This window comes from Nerophis lumbriciformis, linkage group LG13 (genome assembly GCF_033978685.3).
Source record: "Nerophis lumbriciformis linkage group LG13, RoL_Nlum_v2.1, whole genome shotgun sequence".
Classification (NCBI taxonomy): domain Eukaryota; kingdom Metazoa; phylum Chordata; class Actinopteri; order Syngnathiformes; family Syngnathidae; genus Nerophis; species Nerophis lumbriciformis.
The window spans coordinates 25,331,321-25,355,348 of NC_084560.2; the positions used below are offsets into that span (position 1 = coordinate 25,331,321).

The window sequence follows — 24,028 nt, forward strand, 5'->3', positions numbered from 1 at the left end:
AATATGTTCATGTACATAAGATGTGTTAATGAGATGAATTCTTAATAAAATTCCCTTCAAGAAAAAAAGTACTTTTTTAATTTAAAAAAAAGCCTTTTACCCAAAAATGCGTTACTCATTGAAAAACAACCCAAAAATGGTTCATAGTTTTGAAAACCCAGAAATTGAGTTAAAATAATACCCTTCTAACCCCCCACAAAAATGGATTGCTCTTCATTAAAATAACTCAAAAATTTAACCCAACACTCGCAACTCATAAATTGGGTTATCAAAATAACCCAGCGTGTTTTAGTGTGTATGTATGTTAATACAAATGTTGGATTTGTATTAATTTGACCGTGACCATGCCTCCACACACACACACACACACACACACACACACACACACACACACACACACACACACACACACACACACACACGTTTTGAACTGTCAGGCATTTGAATGGGCAAATTGAGGCTTCCTGCCATGCCCACTGAGGTGATTTAAATTGTTGAACCTGGCATATGCTGCAAACGGTTGCCACGGGGACATCATACTCCTTTGAAATGTTCCAACCTTGTAACTTCCACTCCAGCAAACACAATATGAAAAAAAAAGCTGATGCCACTTCTACCCACTTCTGACGACTAAGGAGCAAAACCGACACATTTGACCAAATAACTTTTGAGTCAGAGAGGAGAAAAAGCATGTTGATAGTGTGCAATTTGCTGTGAAGTACACACTAGGGTTGTACGGTATACAGATATTAGTATAGTACCGTGATACTAATTAATCATATTCGGTACTATACTGCCTCTGAAAAGTACCGGTTTTAGCTACTTCTAAATCACTAATCCTCGCCTCCATGGCGACAAATAAAGTAAGTGTCTTACAAATATCATCCCTGCAGGACGAGGAATAACTAAACATGCTTCACTACACACCGTAGCTCACCGGCGTCAAAATGTAAACAAATGCCATTGGTGGATATACACCTAACATCCACTGTAATGATACAAAGTATAGGAGCGTATCTAGTTGATACTTCTATGATTACGTCAATATTTTTTAGCGTCACAAAATATTATTTCGTTTTTTTTACATTTATATTATGTTTATAAACTCAGGAAATATGTCCCTGGACACACGAGGACTTGGTATCAGATCGATACCCAAATTTGTGGTATCATCCAAAACTAATGTAAAGTATCAAACAACAGAAGAATAAGTGATTACATGTTAACAGAAGTGTAGATAGAACATGTTAAGAGAGAAAGTAAGCAGATATTAACAGTAAATTAACAAGTAGATTAATAATTCATTTTCTACCACTTGTCCTTAATAATGTTGACAAAATAATAGAATGATAAATGACACAATATGTTACTGCATATGTCAGCAGACTAAATTAGGAGCCTTTGTTTGTTTACTTACTACTAAAAGACAAGTTGTCTAGTATTTTCACTATTTTATTTAAGGACAAACTTGCAATAAGAAACATTTTTTAATGTACCCTAAGATTTTTTGTTACAATAAAGCCAATAATGCAATTTTGTATGGTCCCCTTTATTTAGAAAAGTACCGAAAAGTATCAAAATAATGTTGGTACCGGTACTGGTACCAAAATATTGGTATCGGGACAACACTAGTACACATAAAGCTTTATAAAAAAAGTCATGAAGAAAGTAATGCTATCTAGAATTGAATGATAAATACATTACAAAGGGTGATTTCCATCTATCACATACAGTATTTATTAGGGGAAATAAGTCAAAGTAAAAGATAGGAGACGGGTGTAAATACAAATATAAACAACACTTTTTTTTACAAAAATGTACACTTTACATGAGGTTGCGCTTTAAAACATGGTAGCAACCTCTGACCCTGTGGCTACAGTCACAATATTTGGACTCTGCTTCTGGACTGGAGTCCCACTGCGAGACTGGGGGAGGTAAGGCGGGAGGGTTCTACCGCAGAAGGTATGTACGGCGCTCTGTGATTTCTGAGGATTGATAGTGTAGGAGGAGTCCTTCCAAGAGTGGGCATAGCCGTGCAGATCGTTGAAAAGTGTCGCCGGGGAGAAGCCAATGGTGTACGCCAAGTCCCCGGGGGTCCGGAAGCACTGCGGCGGTATCGCACAGTAGGTGCCTTGACAATCCCCCGCTAAGCTGTGAGCAGTGCTGGATGAACCTAGAGTAAGTGAGGATGAGATTGGCTCTTATACGTGTTCCGTACTGTACGTACTGTACACTCACTGGACACTTCGTTAGGTACACATGCACAAGCTCATGAGATACAATCGGAAAGTTCTGCCTTTACAAAAATAACACTGATCACTTTGGATTGACTCTGTCAGAGTTGTATTTACAGTCATGCTGCTATCATTTGTGTTTTATTAATCCTTTATGAGAAAGGAACATATTTTAAAAAACATTTTTTTGAATACATAAAAAATGGAATCATTTGTATGTACACACTACTATAGTAGTCATTTATATATATATATATATATATATATATATATATATATATATATATATTTTTTTTTTTATTTATTTTTTTTAAATTTTTTTTTTAATTTTTAACTTATTATTTTATTATATTTTATGATTTTACTAGTGTATTAATTTTAAAAATATTTCTTATTTAGACATTTATATGTACCATAAAGTACACTCACATTCCCTAACCATTTGAAACAGGTTTTTAATGAGCATTATTTAATATTCTTACAATCCTTTAGAGAAATGTATTTGTCTAGATATACATTTTTTAAATTAATACTATATGACAAAGACAAAACATTTGAAAGAAAACAACAAAAACAAAAAGTCTCAAGTCTTGGGTTTACGTGTTTGCTTTTAAAATTAAGATTTAAATAATTCATGATAAAACACTGTAGTATTACTTTTAATTATACTTTATTTGAACTATCTGTTATTTTGTTGTATGTTATAATACTACAGTAATGAGTCTTATTGACATTATCTTATTATATCTTATTACATTATCAATTGAAATATTTAAAATAAATGTAATTTGTTATTCTCTTACATTTCATAAGAAATATAATTTTGTCAATGTATAAACTATTCTACAGTACTACGTTATACTATTCTATATTTACTTTTGTAATTCAAACTTAAAACATTATAATTAGATACTTGTATAATATGTATCTCTTGTTTCTTTATTTTATTTAAACTATTAAATATGTTGTAATTATATTCTATTGTAATATATGTTTTAATTTTAACTGGACTTTTTACAATGATTATTATTATTAACAAAATATTTAAAACATAGATTTCCTCATTACTATCCTCGCATTTCTTTCAAAAAAAAAATGTAGCAATACTATTTTGCTTGTGTTAAGTCTTGTAACACAATTAATAGTACTTATAATAATTGAATCCCATTATAATATTACAACTTGTATTTTTTTCTTAAGAAATACTTAGATATAAATTTGCAATTTTGTGTTACATTAATTTCCATACATCTTGATTGTTTGGCACGAATAATATGGTTTTATGAAGAGTTCACTTTAACTCAGGGGTGTCAAACGTACGGCCCGCCAACAGGTTTTATCCGGCCCGCGGGATGACTTTGCTAAGTATAAATTTTAGCCAACATTTTTGAATGCAAGAAACTGCTGTTCTAAATGTGTCCACTAGATGTCACAATAGCAATTATTTGCAGATTATGCTACACGTGTAAAAAATAAACAAACCACATGATGTTAGTACATCGTTCGAGGAAAGTGAGCAAACTACATAAATACATCCTGTAATTTGATTTTGATATTTTTTTATCTTGATAGATTGAAAATGATCACCATTGAGTTGACATAAACATTAAACATCATTTATTCAGAAAGTATAAATAACGGCAAATAAAGATAGAATACTATTAACCGCAACATGTAAGTGTATAAAAACCCAACAACATTATGATTTGTACATTTTCAGAAAGTGCGTGTTCCATTTTTAAACAAAGAAAACAATCTGAAGTTGTCTTTATTTTTAAGTTATCGTGCCGTGATTTTACCAGTTCGGGAGTACAATTTTCTCCCATGTGGCCCCCGATCTAAAATGAGTTTGACACCCCTGCTTTAACTTAATTGACCAAATATGGTGCTTTGTCTTCAAAAAGCTACGACATTTGTACAGTATTAACTTCAATTGTGTCATTTTTAAAGTGTAGTACATTCATCTCAGGAATAAAAACATACTTTTTTGTCTTGGGTGAAAGGTGCTGAAGCTCCTTTTTCCTCCCTCGCCGCTGATGTCAGAGTCAGAGTCATTGAAGTCGCTGTCGCCCTTGCCGCTGTCCTTCACGCTCAGTTGGTCCGTGGGGCCGATGCCGCTGCAAATCGCAATCAGCACATAGAGACAGCATGAGCCACCAGTGTAGCACATTAGCTTGATTATTGATGCCCGGTATAACCTCATTGCACCAGTGTCAACACGCACATTTCGGCGGGCCGTGACACTTACCCCACTTGCAAGCAGTATTTGTCGCCGTGCCATGCAGATGTTTGGAAGTGCTTTGAGGGCAGGAACATCTGAAAACAAACAGGAGATGAATTTCAAGGTGCAGAGATTGTGTAAAAAAGGTGACTAAAATAAAATAGACCCCACCTTTGATTCAGAGTCGTTGCTCCTTTCTTCATACAAGCAGGGGTCCTCCAAACTAGAGGACGTCCTCTCCAGGAAGAAGCCTCCCTGGCCGGTGTAAATGTTGCCATGCCCCGAGCCCAAGGGCGGCCTGCCCTCAAACAAACTGTGCCGTGCCTCCCTTTTGGAGACCCCTCCGCTGCTTCGCCCCACTCGGCATGTGATGACAACAGCAACAATGGCGACCAGCAGCAGAGCGCACCCCCCGCTGAGCAGGATGATGACAACCAGTGACCCGTCCAACCCTGTCACGAGGCCTTCTTTGTCACCTCCTGAACGCAACACCACCACCGCCTGGTCCTCGGAGGGCTCTGTGTCGGTGACCACGAAGCGCACGGTGGCGCTGCTGGAGAGGGGTGATCGTCCGTGGTCACTCACGGCCACGACCAGCTCCAGGGTGTCCCCGATTTGGGACGTCAACCACTGCTTGAGGGCGATCTCTCCTGTGTCTTTGTTGACGGTAAAAAGCGTGTTATCGCCTTGAAGCATGTGGTATGACAGTTTGCTGTTCACACCCTCGTCCATGTCTTCAGCAGAGAGACGCAAGGCCAGATAGAACGAAGGGGCGTTCAAAGGCAGCGGGATGTCGGCAGAGTCATTAAAGAGGACTGGGAAGGTGAAGTAGGGGTAGTTGTCATTCTGGTCTACGACTCGGATCTTGATTGTTGAGGTGCTGGACAGCGAGGGGACGCCTTTGTCTTCAGCTTGGATGACCAGCTCCACTTCCTGAATCCTCTCATAGTCAAAAGACCTGACGGTGTACACCGAGCCGGTTTGGGAGTCGACTGAGACGTAGGTGGACACCGGTGACCCTCCTGGCACCTCAGAGTCTAAAAGCTTGTAGGAGACTTTGCCGTTCTTGCCAACGTCTGGATCACGAGCCACGACGGTGGTGACGTAAGACCCAGGGATGTTGTTCTCTATGACGGACACTTCGTACACGGACTTACTGAACAGAGGGGTGTTGTCGTTCTCATCGGTCACCCTGATGGTGTACTGTCTCACGGTTTTAAAAGGAGGGCTGCCCAAATCTTCTGCGACGACAGTCAGGTTGTACTCAGGGATTCTCTCCCTGTCCAAAGTGGACGTGGTGACTATCATGAAGGTCTCCCCGTAGGCTTGCTGCAGGGTGAAATGCTCATGGCCGAGCAGGCTAGCGCGCACATACCCATTGGAGCCAGAGTCCTTGTCTGTGGTGCTGATGAGAGCCACGAAGCTCTCTGCTGCGGCCGCTTCAGTGATGTAGGCCACGGCGTCCGCGCTGGTGGTCATGGGCTTAATGCTGATTTCAGGCGCGTTGTCGTTCACGTCGAGCACCTCTATGGAGATCTTGCAGCTGGACGAGGCGGGCTTGGCGCTTAAATCTGACGCTTTGACGAGGAGCTCGTAGGACCGCTTCCTTTCAAAGTCCACCTGGGCTCTCAGGGTCACGTCCCCCGTGTGGGGGTCGATGTGAAAGACGCGTGCCGCCTCTAGTGAGATGGCGTCAAAAGCGTACATCACTTCGCCGTTGATGCCCTCATCCGGATCGAAGGCGTGCACTCTGATCACCCGGTGACCCACCGGGGAGTCCTCGTTGAGCTCCACCTTCAGGGAGCCGTGCTCAAAGGTAGGCCCGTTGTCGTTGAAGTCAAGCACCTTGATGTGAACCGTCATGGATCCGGACTTAGCGGGCACGCCTCCATCGGTGGCGGTCACCTCCACCACATAGAAGTCCTCCATCTCCCGGTCCAGCTCTCTCACCAGAACCAGCTCTGCGATCTTAACCCCGTCCTCCCTCTGATGCACCTCTACGGTGAAGTGGCTGCTGGGGGATATGTTGTAGCTCTGGATGTAGTTGTCACCCACATCCTGGTCCACGGCGAGGGGCAGTGGGAAGCTGGTGTCTAGGGGCTCGTTTTCTACAATCTCCAAGTCTGTTTCGTTCCGTGCGAACACGGGTGCGTGATCATTGATGTCCCGCACTTCGATCTCCACATGGATGAGCTGGTACTTGTCCCTGGAGAGAGCCACCACATCAAAGGTGAGAAAGCACCGCGGGACGGCGTTCGGACAAAGGAGCTCCCGGTCAATGAGCTCCGCAACACTCAGCAGCCCGTCGGCCTCCCTCATGTGCACCACAGACGAGTTGTTCGCTTGCATGAAGCGGAAAGAGGTGTCATGTCCATCAGCTGGGTCGATCTTCAAATCTCTGGACAGGTTTCCTATTTCTGTCCCCGGCGCATCCTCCTCATAGGTGAAATACCTGGTGGTGGTGCAGTGGACTGCGCAAAAAAACAAAGCAATCAAAAAGCAGTCGCATGGTTCAAGTGTTGCCATCTTGTCCAGTCCTTTTTTTTTTAAGTCATTAATGAGCGAGGCTGAGCGTGTGTCCTGTCACAAAGAATCCTCTGGCAGCTTCAACTTTGCAGGCCGTCTATAAGCTGGGTCCTATGCTAATGAGCTGAGCCATCCACCAATGGCCTGCCACTCCAAGACACCAAAAGGGGGGACTTTTGTCTGGGTGACAAACTGTTGTTTACAGGGCAAATGGCTTAACAGTGGTACTTTTGTGAGTCATCTTAACTCAGCTTCACAAATAGTACATTTATTTGAAATATGCACAAAAAGGGAAGTACTCACCAGTGTTTACAGCTTAAAGAAGTACATTTGAATTGCTTTCTGGTGATTAGAAGATTCTAAGTACAGAAGGCAATGAGTTGCTGACTCTCAAGTAAATGATGTGTAATAATGAGGAGAACTGCTTTGTTCTTTTTTTTGTTATTGTTGTTGTTAGCAGTCAAGAAATGCCAAAAGTAGTGTAGTCACTGGACACAATATTGTGTACAATTGCACGACTACAAGAGTTGCATCCGGAATTACTGCCTTTATAAATAAGTTATGAGGCTTTAAATTAATGTTACTAAATGTTTATTATGGTGCCTGAAGTGGAACTAGACCGCATCATACTGAGCGCTGTTTGTAGGTATCCCTCTCTGGGCGTGTCCATCAAAACTGAGCATTATTATCCATGACGATATTGTTCATATTGGCATGTTGAGTATGAACAGCATGCTTTGATGGACTATTGTTTAATAGAGAGGCTGCTATGCAAACGTGCACTGACCCGTCCACTGATGGGCCTGGCAGTGGTCCATCAAAAAGGCTGCCAAAGAAGCTTTCAGATCAAATCATTAATGATGGGATGTAAAAGTACAGTCCGTCGCTTGACAGCTTTTTGTGATTGCTGTACAGCCTTTTTTTGGGCTAGACCGGGGTGTCAGCAACCTGCGGCTCTTTAGTGCTGACCTATTGACTCCCTGGAACTTTTTCAAAAATGTATGAAAATGTAAAAAGATGAAGGAAAACATGTTTTTTGTTTTAATGTGGTTTCTGTAGGACAAACATGACACCTAATTGCCCACTGTTTATATTAAACACGTTTCACTTATGGGAGTATTTGGCGAGCGCCATTTTGGCGGTCCTTGCTCTCGCCGTAATTTGTTTGCATGTACAACTTTCTCCGACGCTGCCACAGAAAAGCGTGTTTTATGCCACTCCTTCTTTTGCCCCATTTTGTCCACCAAACTTTGTATGCTGTGCGTGAATGCACAAAGATGAGCTTTGTTGATGTTTTTGACTTGTGTGGCGTGCAAAATGCATATAACAATTATACAAGACTTTCATTTTGTTGCGGCTCCAGACAGATTTGTATTTTTGGTCCAATATGGCTCTTTCAACATTTTGGGTTGCTGACCCCTGGGCTGGACAGCACATTGGAAAAGGGACGGTCATTTGGACATTGACTCACTAGTTGAGGCTAGGGGAACATTATCACCAGACCTATGTAAGCGTCAATATATACCTTGATGTTGCAGAAAAAAGACCATATATTTTTTTAACCGATTTCCGAACTCTAAATGGGTGAATTTTGGCGAATTAAACCCCTTTCTAATATTCGCTCTCGGAGCGATGACGTCACAACGTGGCGTCACATTGGGAAGCAATCCGCCATTTTCTCAAACACCAAGTCAAATCAGCTCTGTTATTTTCCGTTTTTTCGACTGTTTTCCGTACCTTGGAGACATCATGCCTCGTCGGTGTGTTGTCGGAGGGTGTAACAACACGAACAGGGACGGATTCAAGTTGCACCAGTGGCCCAAAGATGCGAAAGTGGCAAGAAATTGGACGTTTGTTCCGCACACTTTACCGACGAAAGCTATGCTATGACAGAGATGGCAAGAATGTGTGGATATCCTGCGACACTCAAAGCAGAGGCATTTCCAACGATAAAGTCAAAGAAATCTGCCGCCAGACCCCTATTGAATCTGCCCGGAGTGTGTGAGCAATTCAGGGACAAAGGCCCTCGCTAGCACGGCAAGCAATGGCGGCAGTTTGTTCCCGCAGACGAGCGAGCTAAACCCCCTATCGACCCTAGCTTCCTTGGCCTGTTGACATCAACTCCAAAACTGGACAGATCAGCTTTCAGGAAAAGAGCGCGGATGAGGGTATGTCTACAGAATATATTAATTGATGAAAATTGGGCTGTCTGCACTCTCAAAGTGCATGTTGTTGCCAAATGTATTTCATATGCTGTAAACCTAGTTCATAGTTGTTAGTTTCCTTTAATGCCAAACAAACACTTACCATTCGTTGGTTAGAAGGCGATCGCCGAATTCGTCCTCGCTTTCTCCCGTGTCGCTGGCTGTCGTGTCGTTTTCGTCGGTTTCGCTTGCATACGGTTCAAACCGATATGGCTCAATAGCTTCAGTTTCTTCTTCAATTTCGTTTTCGCTACCTGCCTCCACACTATAACCATCCGTTTCAATACATTCGTAATCTGTTGAATCGCTTAAGCCGCTGAAATCCGAGTCTGAATCCGAGCTAATGTCGCTATAGCTTGCTGTTCTTTCCGCCATGTTTGTTTGTGTTGGCTTCACTATGTGACGTCACAGGAAAATGGACGGGTGGTTAAAATCAGGCACTTTTAAGCTTTTTTTAGGGATATTGCGTGATGGGTAAAATTTTGAAAAAAACTTCGAAAAATATAATAAGCCACTGGGAACTGATTTTTAATGGTTTTAACAATTCTGAAATTGTGATAATGTTCCCCTTTAGAGTACAAAACTATAATCAAAAATTCATAATAATCCAAGTATACATTTGTTAAAAGGCTTACCTGCAATAATTTTGTAGTAGGTTTATTGGCCAAGTATGTTTAACACATAAGGAATTTGAATTAGTTATATTCCTTTTTTAATATGTTTGGTATTATTTTTGTATTTATAGTATGTACAAGGTATTGTGGCTACAATGGAAAAATACAATTACCAAGTATAGAGTATAAAGTTGTTCAAAAACCCACTTGTCACTTAAGCAATAAGACACACCAGCAGTTATAATAGTAATAATAATAATAATATGGTATGGTAATAATAAATATATAATTAAAATTGAAAATAATTTCATAATATTGTTATCAATAATAAATATAATAGTTGTATTAATTATAATATAATATGAGTGCTCCTACTACTTTTTTTTTTTTTTTTTACTGTTTTTTTGTAATATATTTTGTATATACAATATGTCAGGCACAGGTTAGCAACATAATGCAAAGAAAAGTCCTCAAAAAGCTTGCTAGTCACTTTATTAAGTACACACTTTTATTAGGAATAACACTTTTTTTTTTTCATTTTGAGTTTAAAATGGGTATTTGTTGGCTAGATTTTGAAATTTATTGTATTGTACTATCCATCCATCCATTTTCTACCGCTTGTCCTTTTTTGGAGTCGCTGGTGGTGCTGGAGCCCATCTCAGCTGCATTCGGGCGGAAGATACTTTGTATATTACATGATGATGATGTATATTTTAATTGTGGGTCTCTGTCCATAAGCTGTGTGCTTCTCGAGATGACCTTTTTTGCAGAATGGACTGATATTAACAAAAGAAACAATAATGAAATACAAAACTATGCCTGTCTGTAAATAAATAAATAACACATTTTAAATAAATAAAATGTGCCACACGTTTATATTATAGGGCCAAACTGTAAAACAAAGAAATAAAGTCACAATGTTAGTTGTAAAGTTAGTTTTTGGTAATCCTGTAAAAAAAATAAAAAATACACAACTACTGTAAAAATATAGAAGTATAAATAGTATTTTTTTTTAGCGCAGTCCTAATAGCCCATAATTAGGTTTTGTGTTTAGCATGACTCCTACTGTATTAAACCCACCCTCTCCTGTAAACAATCAGTGCATGTCGTGCATCACCACCCCAAGCAGCTCCAATCAATTGAGCTCAATAATAATCACGACCTGTCGTCATAACTCAAAACAACAAAGTGGCTTTAGTTAAAGATTACATAAAAGGCCATGGGTAAGATTTATAATCATCTCGGCGCCTCACAAGTACAAATCCACTTCTTGACATTCTTAACGAGTGCTGCCTTTTTCTCCCCCTTCTCGTCCGCCACTCGTATCATCATACCATATCTTTTTTTAGACAGCAGGGGAGGGATTTTAATGCTGCAGCCATCAGTGCGTTGCTGCAGCCATCAGTGCGTTGCTACATGGTGTTAATTGGCCTGTAATCAATACACCATTTTATACATCCACAATTAACGTAGCCCCTTTGGAAAGGGGAGATTTGGAGGATAGAATCAGAGTGTATAATGCACATATTAAACTGGAAAATAGTCATTACTTATATAATTCATACCTAAAATGCTGTTTTGCACTGCTGTGTTTGCACAGGAAGGCTAAAAACTGAATTATCTCCTATTCTATTTGTAATTGAATGTATATTATTAGACCTTATGTATATTATTCTGCACCGGATATAAAAAACAAGCTAAGGTAAACTCTATCCTATCCCATTTTGACTGTACCTGAATCAGAGGGTATAATGCATATATTAAACTGGACAATAGTCATTACTTATATAATTCATACTTAAAATGCTGTTTTGCACTGCTGTTTTTTGCACCGGAAGACTACAAACTGAACCATCTCCTTTTCCATTTTGACACCAGTGTTTTTCAACCTTTTTTGAGCCAAGGCACATTTTTTGCGTTGAAAAATTCCAGAGGCACACCACCAGCAGAAATCATTAAAAAAACAAAACTCAGTTGACAGTAAAAAGTCGTTGTCGCAAATGTTGAATATGACTTTAAACCATAACCAACCATGCATCACTATAGCTCTTGTAGGTGTACTGTCACCACCTGTCCCATCACGCTGTGACTTATTTTGAGTTGTTTGCTGTTTTCCTGTTTGTAGTGTTTTAGTTCTTGTCTTGCGCTCCTATTTTGGTGGCATTTTCTCTCTTTTTGGTATTTTCCTGTAGCAGTTTCATGTCTTCCTTTGAGCGATATTTCCCGCATCTACTTTGTTTTAGCAATCAAGAATATTTCAGTTGTTTTTATCCTTTTTTGTGGGGACATTGTTGATTGTCATGTCATGTTCGGATGTACTTTGTGGACGCCGTCTTTGCTCCACAGTAAGTCTTTGCTGTCGTCCAGCATTCTGTTTTTGTTTACTTCGTAGCCAGTTCAGTTTTAGTTTCGTTCTGCATAGCCTTCTCTAAGCTTCAATGCTTTTTCTTAGGGGCACTCGTCTTTTGTTTATTTTTGGTTTAAGCATTAGATACCTTTTTACCTGCACACTGCCTCCCGCTGCTTCCGACATCTACAAAGCAATTAGCTACCGGCTGCCACCTACTGATATGGAAGAGTGTTACACTGTTACTCTGCCGAGCTCTAGACATCACAGACACTCAACAACAACACATCATTTGCAGACTATAATTACTGGTTTGCAAAAAATATTTTAACCCAAATAGGTGAAATTACATAATCTCCCACGGCACACCAGACTGTATCTCACGGCACACTAGTGGTTGAAAAACACTGTACTAGACCGTATTTATATTATTCACATGTAAAAAATGCTACTTGCACTGCTGTTTTTTTGCACCAGAAGAATAGTGATAGGACAATTCTATTTGATTCCATAGCCTTATTTACATTATTCACATGTATAATGCTATTTGCACTGCTTTTGTTGCACCCGCTGTTTTTTTTATGTTTTTGCACCACAAGGAAAGTGAGGGGACAATTTGAGTGTACGCTATTCCATATCTTTATTTTTTTACTCTCCTTGATCGTAAAATCATCATTAATTTCGATGCCTTTGACCCCGCCCCCTCTCCAACATCTCCTGACTTAAATACCTAAGTGTTTATTGTGAGCAAACTATGGTGCTGAATTTCCCCTAGGATCAATAAAGTACTTTCTATTCTATTCTATTCTATTCGATGGAGTTCAGTGAGTGGTGTGCCCTCCCATAGACACACACACACACACAGATCAACACAAAGAGCATGAGTCAAGCAGACCTGGGTCAAACATATGGATGATTAGCTCCGTGCTGATTAAAAAGGCATAGGCAGACTCTTCAAAAGGCTCCTTGACGCCTCTGCAAACGTTTGCCCTTAAATCTGTCTGAGCCTCCTCCCACGGCAGGCCAGCACGAGGTGTTAAAAAGCACACAATAAAAAAAAAAAAACTGGGGCGAGACGTGGCAGACGGCGCAGGATGGTGTGAGTGTGATAGCGAGGTGAGAGGTGCTATACAAGCTGATTATACGTTCGTATACAACATGTGAACATTGCATTTACTTCTTTGAGGAAATCATGAAAATGTCATCTGTTTTGCCAAACACAATAGGAATGTGTTGTTTTTACAATTGTGTATAGAGAAGCTGTATTGGATTTCAATTGCTTTTATATTCCTTTTAGTGTCATAAACATGTACAGTCATCTAGAGCAGGGGTCGGCAACCCAAAATGTTGCAAGAGCCATATTGGACCAAAAATGTACAGAAAGAAAAAATCTGTGGAGGCGCAAAAAAAATTAAAAGCCTTATATAAGTGTTATAATGAAGGCAACACGGGATGTAAGTGTCTATATTAGCTATATTAGCCTACTATCAAAGGTTGACGCAAATCTTCGTTGACGGAAATGTTGTATTTAAATATTTATTCTACACATTTTTGCAACATTGGAAATCATTAGTAAAATGGAGGCTTCTCACAGGATGAGATAATTCCTGGAAATGACTGGCTTATTATAGCCAAAGATATAGATGTGTGTGTCCAAGTTTAATGGATTATCAAATGGATTTGTTATAATCTTTGCAAGCTTTGCTGTGGTCTGGAACAATATGGCACACAAACAAGTATGAGAAATGCAACCAATATTACATACAGATAATGTGTCATGAAACATGCAGATATAAATTAAATACACAGAGGACATAAGTAAAGGAAATTAAATGAGCTCGAATATACCTACAAACGAGGCAGAATGATGCAATATGAACATGCAGCTAGCCTAAATAGCATGTTAGCATCGATTAGCTTGCTGTCATGCACTGACCAAATAGGCCTGATTATCACTCCACACAAGTCAATAATATCAACAAAGCTCACCTTTGTGCATGCACGCACAGCATAAAACATTTGGTGGACAAAATGAGACAAAGAAGGAGTGGCATAAAACACGTCTTTCTGCGAGAAAGTTGTACATGTAAACAAACTATGGTGAGTTCAAGGATCGCTGAAGTTAGTAGGACAAAACGGTGCTTGCCAAATACTCTCATTAGTGAAGCATGTTTAATATACATTTCTAACAGTTAAGAATGTTTCTGTCATGTTTGTTCTCCCACAGAAACCATATTAAAACATTTATTTTTTTCTTCATCTTTTTACATTTTCACATATCTCTGAAAAAGATCCAGGGAGCCACTAGAGCGGCGCTAAAGAGCGGGTTGCTGACCCCCGATCTAGAGCAATTAAATAAAGGACTTTGAGCATAAATGTGATTCATGCATCAGTAACGTTACGTACGCTTGAGTACATAGCTAAATATTACAGATAAAGGACTCAATCTACAGTACTAAGATCCAAATAAGAAGTACTAAATAGCACGTGCAAACTGGAACATTATGTGTACTATTAGTGGGTGATCTACCAAGACTGCGTGTACCACTGATAAGTGCAAAAGTGGTGCAGACAGCCCTATTGAAATTAGGTTTTCGTTTGATTGATTGAGACTTGTATTAGTAGATTGCACAGTACAGTATGTATTCCGTACAATTGACCACTAAATGGTAACACCCGAATACGTTTTTCAACTTGTTTAAGTCGGGGTCCGTGTGAATATCGTCTGTTACCATGGATATACTCATTTCCCTACACATTTTTGGCATTGTACGGCCCAACCATAGGCGTTCTGTCATGTTGTGGACATGCAGCACACACATATGTTTAGGGTTAAGGTTTTTTAGGCTACAACAAAGTGCAATCTAGACCAGTGTTTCTTAACCCATTGTTTGGCCGCAAATGCCCCCTATAGGGCTGCTAAAAATGTTCTGTTTTCTGTTTCCGCAGCGGTATTCAGTTAAAATACACATTTCCGCTACTTGTGGCAGTAATGACTATATCAAACAGACAGAAAAAGTCTCCAGCTGAAGTCATAGCGAAGCGCAAAAATTATAACTAAAGTGAAGCTGTATTTTCATTTCTATTTTAATTTCATTAACAGTTTATTTAGTAAAAATATATATGATATTTATTATTATTATTATTATTATTTATTTAGGTAAAATGTATTCATTTTAGCACTGCTATGAGTCCCTTTTTTGTGTATATTTGATCATAACTTATTTTTGTAATCAGCCTGACCTAAGCCTTAATGCTTTACACATGGTTCCATATCATTTTAAAAAAGATGTATCCTGTTAAACTGTAAGTCCGTATTTTCCGCACTATAAGGCGCACCTAAAAACCACAAATTTTCTCAAAAGCTGACAGTGCGCCTTATAACCCGGTGCGCTTTATATATGGATTAATATTAAGATTCATTTTCATAAAGTTTCGGTCTCGCAACTACGGTAAACAGCCGCCATCTTTTTTCCCCGTAGAAGAGGAAGTGCTTCTTCTTCTACGCAAGCAACCGCCAAGGTAAGCACCCGCCCCCATAGAACAGGAAGCGCTTCTTCTTCTATTGTAAGCAACCACCCGCCCGCGTAGAAGAAGAAAAAGCGCGCGGATATTACGTTTCATTTCCTTTGTGTGTTTACATCTGTAAAGACCACAAAATGGCTCCTACTAAGCGACAGGGATCCAGTTCATGAAAAGACGCAATCTCTCCATCCGCACACGGACTACTATTTCACAGCAACTGCCTAAAGACTTTCAAGAAAAGCTGGCTACTTTCCGTGCATATTGTAAAAACAAGATAGCTGAAAAAAAGATCCGGCCAGAGAACATTATCAACATGGACGAGGTTCCACTGACTTTTGATATTCCTGTGAACCGCACTGTGGATACAACGGGAGCACGTACGGTGAATATTCGCACCACAGGGAATGAGAAGTCATCCTTCACTGTGGTTCTAGCTTGCCATGCTAATGGCCAGAAACTTCCACCCATGGTGATATTCAAAAGGAAGACCTTGCCAAAAGAGACCTTTCCAGCCGGCGTCATCATAAAAGCTAACTCGAAGGGATGGATGAAGAAAAGATGAGCGAGTGGTTAAGGTAAGTTTACGCGAAGAGGCCGGGTGGCTTTTTTCACGCAGCTCCGTCCATGTTGATATACGACTCCGTGCGCGCCCACATCACGCTGGTTTTTAATATATTATTAAAGTTTGACTGACCTGACTGTTTTTTTGACATTCCTTTAGCGCAGTTAGATGCGGCTTATAACACGGGGCGTCTTATAGGTGGACAAAGTTTTGAAATATGCCGTTCATTGAAGGCGCGGCTTATAACCCAGGGCGCCTTATGGTGCGGAAAATACGGTAGGTTAGATATAATTATTGAATATGATTTAATAATGTTAATATTTAAGTGGGCCCCAGGTCCCTCTGTAATGGAAAAGTTGGGCCCTGATGTCAAAAAGGTTAAGACCCCCAATCCAGACAACATAACCTACTTTTAGCATGCCAATGGTGAGCTCTTGTGTTGTGAAGGTGAGTCCAGAATTTTCCAAATGCAAGAAAATCCATGATTGTCACTTCATATGTCCTGTATGAAAAAACGAACGCCAGCAGACACCCATCCAAATGATCAAAATCAGGTGTCATAATCACTTGGCCCAGCCACAGGTGTATTAAATCAAGCACTTAAGCATGGAGACTGTTTCTACAAACATTTGTGAAAGAATGGGCCGCTCCAGCGTGGAACTGTCATAGGATGCCACCTGTGCAACAAATCCAGTCGTGAAATTTCCTCCTAAATATTCCAAAGTTAACTGTCTGCTTTATTATAAGAAAATGGAAGAGTTTGGGAACAACAGCAACTCAGCCGCCAAGTGGTAGGCCACGTAAACTGACTGAGAAGGGTCAGCGGATGCTGAAGCGCATAGTGCAAAGAGGTCGCAGACTTTTTGCACAGTCAGTTGCTACAGAGCTCCAAACTTCATGTGACCTTCCAATTAGCCCACGTACAGTACGCAGAGAGCTTCATGGAATGGGTGTCCAAGGCCAAACAGCTGCATGTAAGCCATACGTCACCAAGTCCAATGCAAAGTGTCGGATGCAGTGGTGTAAAGCACGTCACCACTGGACTCTAGAGCAGTGGAGACGCCTTCTCTGGAGTGATGAATCACACTTTTCCATCTGGCAATCTGATGGACTAGTCTGGGTTTGGAGGTTGCCAGGAGAACAGTACATTTCAGACTGCATTGTGCCGAGTGTGAAATTTGGTGGAGGAGGAATTATGGTCTGGGGTTGTTTTCCAGGAGTTGGGCTTGGCCCCTTAGTTCCAGTGAAAGGAACTTTGAATACTCCAGGATACCAATTTTGGACAATTCCATGCTCCCAACCTTGTGGGAACAGTTTGGGGCGGGCCCCTTCCTCTTCCAACATGACTGTGCACCAGTGCACAAACAAAGGTCAATAAACACATGGATGACAGAGTCTGGTGTGGATGAACTTGACTGGCCTGCACAGAGTCCTGACCTGAACCCGATAGAACACCTTTGGGATGAATTAGAATGGAGACTGAAAGCCAGGCCTTCTCGACCAACATCAGTGTGTGACCTCACCAATGCGCTTTTGGAATAATGTTGGAAAATTCCTATAAACACACTCCGCAACCTTGTGGACAGCCTTCCCAGAAGAGTTGAAGCTGTAATATCTGCAAAAGGTGGACCGACATCATATTGAACCCTATGGGTTAGGAATGGGATGGCACTTCAAGTTCATATGTGAGTCAAGGCGGGTGGCCAAATACTTCTGGCAATAAAGTGTATGATGACACGCACACAGACATAATTTTGTTTCTCTCAGTCGTCTGCCTTCGTAGCGCCATCGCCTCCTTTCTCACCGCCATTTGGGCGTGACCGTGCCAGTTTGCGCCAACATTCCAGACGTGCTAAATATAGACGCAAAACAGCGGCTGCAGAACACTTTTAGTCTCAACAAATCGCATTGTGAGTGCTAAATAATTATATTTGCATGTCCTCCTCCTAGTATCGTGGGCGTTCTGATAAACAGCATACATGCTTTGTATTCATGAAGACAGAAATGCCAAAAGGACTGTGCTCCTTATTTTCATCATTTACAGTACAAAACACAATCCTCTGCACACAAGCTTAATAGATCTAAACCACTGGTATCAAACTCAAGGTCCGGGGGCCAGTTGTGGCCCTCCACATCATTTTATGTGGCCCGCAAAAGCCTGGAAAAAATGTTTCAATAAAAAAAAAAAAAAAATATATATATATATATATATATATATATATATATATATATATGTATATATATATATTTTTTTTTTCTTCTTTTTTTTACTAAATGCATTCATTCTTTTAATTTTGACAGAAAAAAATGCATATTTTAAATTTTAATATCTGATCATGCCAATTATATTATTTTATACTGTATTGAAAAACTATTTTTGTGAGATAAAAACAAATAGTTAAATATCTGCTCGTCACCTTCTTTAAAATGATTTTAAAGCAAGTTATACATACAAAATCTAATAATCAAATGCTTATGCATTTCGATTAATCATGATTAATCACAGGTTATTACCCGCATGCATAATGTATTTTTTTTTTTTTAAAACAGCCCTCTGAAAGCAGCCATTTTTTATTTTTTTTACTAAATGCATTCATTCTTTTAATTTTGACAGAAAACAAATGCTTATTTTAATATTATCTGATCATGCCAATTATATTATTATATACTGTATTGACAAACTATTTTGTGAGATAAAAACAAATAGTTAAATATCTTCTCGTCACCTTTTTTTAAATGATTTTAAAGCAAGTTATACATACAAAATCGAATAATCAAATGCTTATGCATTTCGATTAATCATGATTAATCACAGGTTATTATCCGCATGCATAATGTAATTTTTTTTTGTTGAAAACAGCCCTCTGAAAGCAGCCATTTTTTCTTTTTTTTACTAAATGCATTCATTCTTTTAATTTTGACAGAAAAAAAAATGCATATTTTAAATTTTAATATTATCTGATCATGCCAATTATATTATTATATACTGTATTGAAAAACTTTGTGAGATAAAAACAAATAGTTAAACATCTGCTCGTCACCTTTTTTTTTTAAATGATTTTAAAGCAAGTTATACATAAAAAATCGAATAATCAAATGCATATGCATTTCGATTAATCATGATTAATCACAGGTTATTACCCGCATGCATAATGTATTTTTTTGTGTGAAAACAGCCCTCTGAAAGCAGCCACTACTGCGATGTGGCCCTCAATGAAAATTAGTTTGACACCCCTGATCTAAACCTTTCGTACAGGGTTGTCCAAAGTGCAGCCAGGGGGCCATTTGTGGCCCACAGCTTGTGTTGTGTTGGTCCGCAACATGGTATTGTAAAAATAACCTGTGAACAAATGTAAAAAAAAGCAAAAAGACATAATGTAATAAGAAAAAAAGCTGAACATTTAATATATAATGTAAAAAGTATATGATACATGTTTTAAATGCTACAAATGTCATGACCCGCTGCCCGGATCAGGTTTTGTTTAGTTTTATTCCATTAGTTCCACTACCTCAGTTCTGTTTTCAGCACCCCTGGGTTTTTGTTTTGGTTGCCATGGGTGCTGATTAGTTGCACCTGCCTCTGATTAGTGTTTGGCACGCTCACCTGCTGCCGAGCAATGTTCACTAGGACAAACTTGCAATAAGAAACATATATTTACCGTAAGATTTTTTGTTAAAATAAAGCCAATAATTCAATTTTTTGTGGTCCCCTGTATTTAGAAAAGTATCAAAGTATCAAAATAATTTTTGTACCGGTACCAAAATATTGGTATCAGTACAACACTAGTCTGACCATTTAATTGTTTGGAAGAGTTTAATGTTAGTGCAGACGTTTGTGCTGAAAACAACACTTCAGCATTAACAATGAAAGATGCAAACTCAAAGTGTCTTTAAAAAAAAAAAAAAAAAAAAAGCTTCACTGTCTTGAAATAAATATTGTCGGATCATTTTAAATGTTGAGTAACGTTCGCCGTTCAAATCTCAGAAAGATTATGCACTGCATTTAAAACGTTGCGTAAAAAAAATTGCTCACTTGCGTATTTAGAGTCAACAATTATACAAGTACTGAACACAACTTTGCAGACTTTATCAGAAATGTTAATTCAACACTTCGACATGAAAGATGTAAGATGCTAACATGATTTATTAAATAGCAAGTTATTTGCCAACATTTTGTCAAGAAATTGTTGGCATTTTAGTAAATTAAAATAAGGTGTTGCTCAGGGGAGTAACTTAAGCATTCCATTCTTCTTCCTTGTTAACATCATGCCTCGCTGTGAATATTAATGAGGCAGCCACTTTGGTTTAGGGTTGAGGCATAAAGTTGTTTTTGGTTTTAATAGTTGATTTGTATGTCTTCTTTTAGCACGTTAGTGTGTCCCCTTTCTTTTATGTGCATATTTATCTTTATACATATATCTGTCATCTGTGACACCAGACCAAACTAGATCAAAACTAGATCAATTTAGACGATTAAAATATGACTTAACACACATTTTCGTCAAAAGACTAAAGCTGAACGAAAAACTCACCAGGACTGAGGTCAGGGTCCTGTGCAGTGACCTCCATGTGTTGTATTAGTCTTGCTGGTAGTGATGTGCGATATCATTGATTTCCCTTCTGATTTGAGTAAAATATAAGCGATACTGATCTGATACCTTGTGCAAATATACACTATATTGCCAAACGTAATATAACTTGACTCACATATGAACTTGAAGTGCCATCCCATTCCTAACCCATAGGGTTCAATATGGTGTCGGTCCACCTTTTGCAGCTATTACAGCTTCAACTCTTCTGGGAAGGCTGTCCACAAGCTTGCGGAGTGTGTTTATAGGAATTTTCCAACATTATTCCAAAAGCGCATTGGTGAGGTCACACACTGATGTTGGTCGAGAAGGCCTGGCTCTCAGTCTCCGTTCTAATTCATCCCAAAGGTGTTCTATCGGGTTCAGGTGAGGACTCTGTGCAGGCCAGTCAAGTTCATCCGCACTAGACTCTGTCATCCATATCTTTTATGGACCTTGCTTTGTGCACTGGTGCACAGTCATGTTGGAAGAGGAAGGGGCCCGCTTCAAACTGTTCCCACAAGTTTGGGAGCATGGAATTGTCCAAAATGTTTTGGTGTCATGGCATTAAAAGTTCCTTTCACTGGAACTAAAGGGGCCAAGCCCAACTCCTGAAAAACACCCGACACCATAATTCCTCTTCCACCAAATTTCACACTCGGCACTATGTAGTCCAAAATGTAGCGTTCTCCGGGCAACCTCCAAACCCAGACGCGTCCATCAGATTGCCAGATGGAAAAGCGTGATTCATCACTCCAGAGAAGGCGTCTCCACTGCTCTAGAGTCCAGTGGCGACGTGCTTATCACCACTGCATCCGACGCTTTGCATTGGACTTGGTGATGTATGGCTTAGATGCAGCTGCTCGGCCATGGAAACCCATTTCATGAAGCTATCTGCGTACTGTACGTGGGCTAATTGGAAGGTCACATGAAGTTTGGAGCTCTGTAGAAACTGACTGTGCAGAAAGTCTTTGCACTATGCGCTTCAGCATCCGCTGACCCCTCTCTGTCAGTTTACATGGCCAATCACTTGGTGGTTGAGTTGCTGTTGTTCCCAAACTCTTCCATTTTCTTATGATAAAGCAGACAGTTGACTTTGGAATATTTAGGAGAGAAGACATTTCCCGACTGGATTTGTTGCACAGGTGGCATCCTATGACAGTTCCACGCTGGAGTGGCCCATTCTTTCACAAATGTTTGTAGAAACAGTCTCCATGCTAAAGTGCTTGATTTTATACACCTGTGGCCGGGCCAAGTGATTAGGACACCTGATTCTGATCATTTGGATGGGTGGCCAAATACTATTTGACTATATAGTGTAAGAATCACTACAATTTTAAACAATATTACCGTTTAAACTCTGTGTAATGTTAGAGTGGCCAAAATAATAAATATACTTGTTAAATAAAACCTCAGCCTTGTTTTTAATGAATAATTAGGCCTACTACATTACCATATTTAAATGTTGGTCATTACGTTTGAGAACCACTGGCATAAAGAATACGAGGCAGGGTTATTTATTTCAGACTCTGAAGTATATTCAGGAACGGCCAGGACACACTGGGAATGTTCCTTTTAAAGAAGAACAATGCTCAACCTCTGGTGAGGAGAACAAAAAGTGGAGGTTAGAGTAAAAAAAAAAAAGGTCAAAACCGACCTGCGGCAGAAGCGTGGAAGCTCGGTATGAAATGTGGACGGCACAGGAAGTCCAGAGACAAAACAGCCCAGTGACAAAATAGGACTAAGTGTGTCCAATTAGGCCATCTCCCGCCGAGGAAGGAAGCACTGAAGAGGAGAAAACAAGACAACAGCAGGGACAAAATTATAGTGAAGGCTGGCGAGCAACAGAAACATAACAAATACAACAGAAAAAACTGAGGACAAAATTATACAATGTACACGAAAATCAATCAATCAATCAATCAATCAATCAAAGTTTATTTATATAGCCCTTAATCACAAGTGTCTCAAAGGGCTGCACAGATCCCACACCGGGGCAAGAAAAAACTCAAGCCCAATTTTAGTTTCATCTGACCACAGAACTTTCCTCCAGAAGGTCTTATCTTTGTCTATGTGATGTCAGATGAAACAAAAATTGAGCTGTTTGGCCACCAATACCCAGCAACATCTTAAGTGCACAGGAAGCCAGTGCAGGTGAGCCAGTATAGGCGTAATATGATCAAACTTTCTTGTCCTTGACTAAAGTCTAGCAGCCGCATTTTGTACCAACTGTAATCTTTTAATGTTAGACATAGGGAGACCCGAAAATAATACGTTACAGTAATCGAGACGAAACGTAACGAACGCATGAATAATGATCTCAGTGTCGCTAGTGAACAAAATGGAACAAATTTTAGCGATATTACGGAAATGAAAGAAGGCCGTTTTAGTAACACTCTTAAAGGGGAACATTATCACCAGACCTATGTAACGTCAATATATACCTTGATGTTGCAGAAAAAAGACCATATATATTTTTTAACCGATTTCCGAACTCTAAATGGGTGAATTTTGGCGAATTAAACACCTTTCTAATATTCGTTCTCGGAGCGATGACGTCACAATGTGGCGTCACATCGGGAAGCAATCCGCCATTTTCTCAAACACCGAGTCAAATCAGCTCTGTTATTTTCCGTTGTTTCGACTGTTTTCCGTACCTTGGAGACATCATGCCTCGTCGGTGTGTTGTCGGAGGGTGTAACAACACGAACAGGGACGGATTCAAGTTGCACCAGTGGCCCAAAGATGCGAAAGTGGCAAGAAATTGGACGCTTGTTACGCACACTTTACCGACGAAAGCTATGCTACGACAGAGATGGCAAGAATGTGTGAATATCCTGCGACACTCAAAGCAGATGCATTTCCAACGATAAAGTCAATGAAATCTGCCGCCAGACCCCCATTGAATCTGCCGGAGTGTGTGAGCAATTCAGGGACAAAGGACCTCGGTAGCACGGCAAGCAATGGCGGCAGTTTGTTCCCGCAGACGAGCGAGCTAAACCCCCTGGATGCCTTGGCTCACACCGTCAAGAGAAGAATATCGACCCTAGCTTCCCTGGCCTGCTGACATGAGGGTATGTCCACAGAATATATTAATTGATGAAAATTGGGCTGTCTGCACTCTCAAAGTGCATGTTGTTGCCAAATGTATTTCATATGCTGTAAACCTAGTTCATAGTTGTTAGTTTCCTTTAATGCCAAACAAACACATACCAATCGTTGGTTAG

The 24,028-nt window shown here is 39.8% G+C and overlaps 1 protein-coding gene across 2 annotated transcripts in view; it reads right to left on the reverse strand.

Annotated features, from left to right (window-relative positions):
- Nucleotides 1-1,548: 1,548 nt before the first annotated feature.
- The window catches only part of pcdh8 (protocadherin 8), an 88,463-nt gene continuing 65,983 nt past the window's right edge, over nt 1,549-24,028 (reverse strand). Inside the window, exons 2-6 of one of the 2 annotated variants that reach the window (XM_072914467.1) lie at nt 22,459-22,586; nt 4,627-6,926; nt 4,483-4,550; nt 4,218-4,351; nt 1,549-2,173 (exon numbers count right to left, since the gene is read on the reverse strand). In XM_072914467.1, coding sequence (XP_072770568.1) covers nt 1,842-2,173; nt 4,218-4,351; nt 4,483-4,550; nt 4,627-6,804 — 2,712 coding nt within the window. In that variant the 5' untranslated portion in view covers nt 6,805-6,926; nt 22,459-22,586 and the 3' untranslated portion in view covers nt 1,549-1,841. The remainder of the gene's footprint in view (nt 2,174-4,217; nt 4,352-4,482; nt 4,551-4,626; nt 6,927-22,458; nt 22,587-24,028) is intronic. The other variant, XM_061971433.2, reaches the window with a different exon arrangement.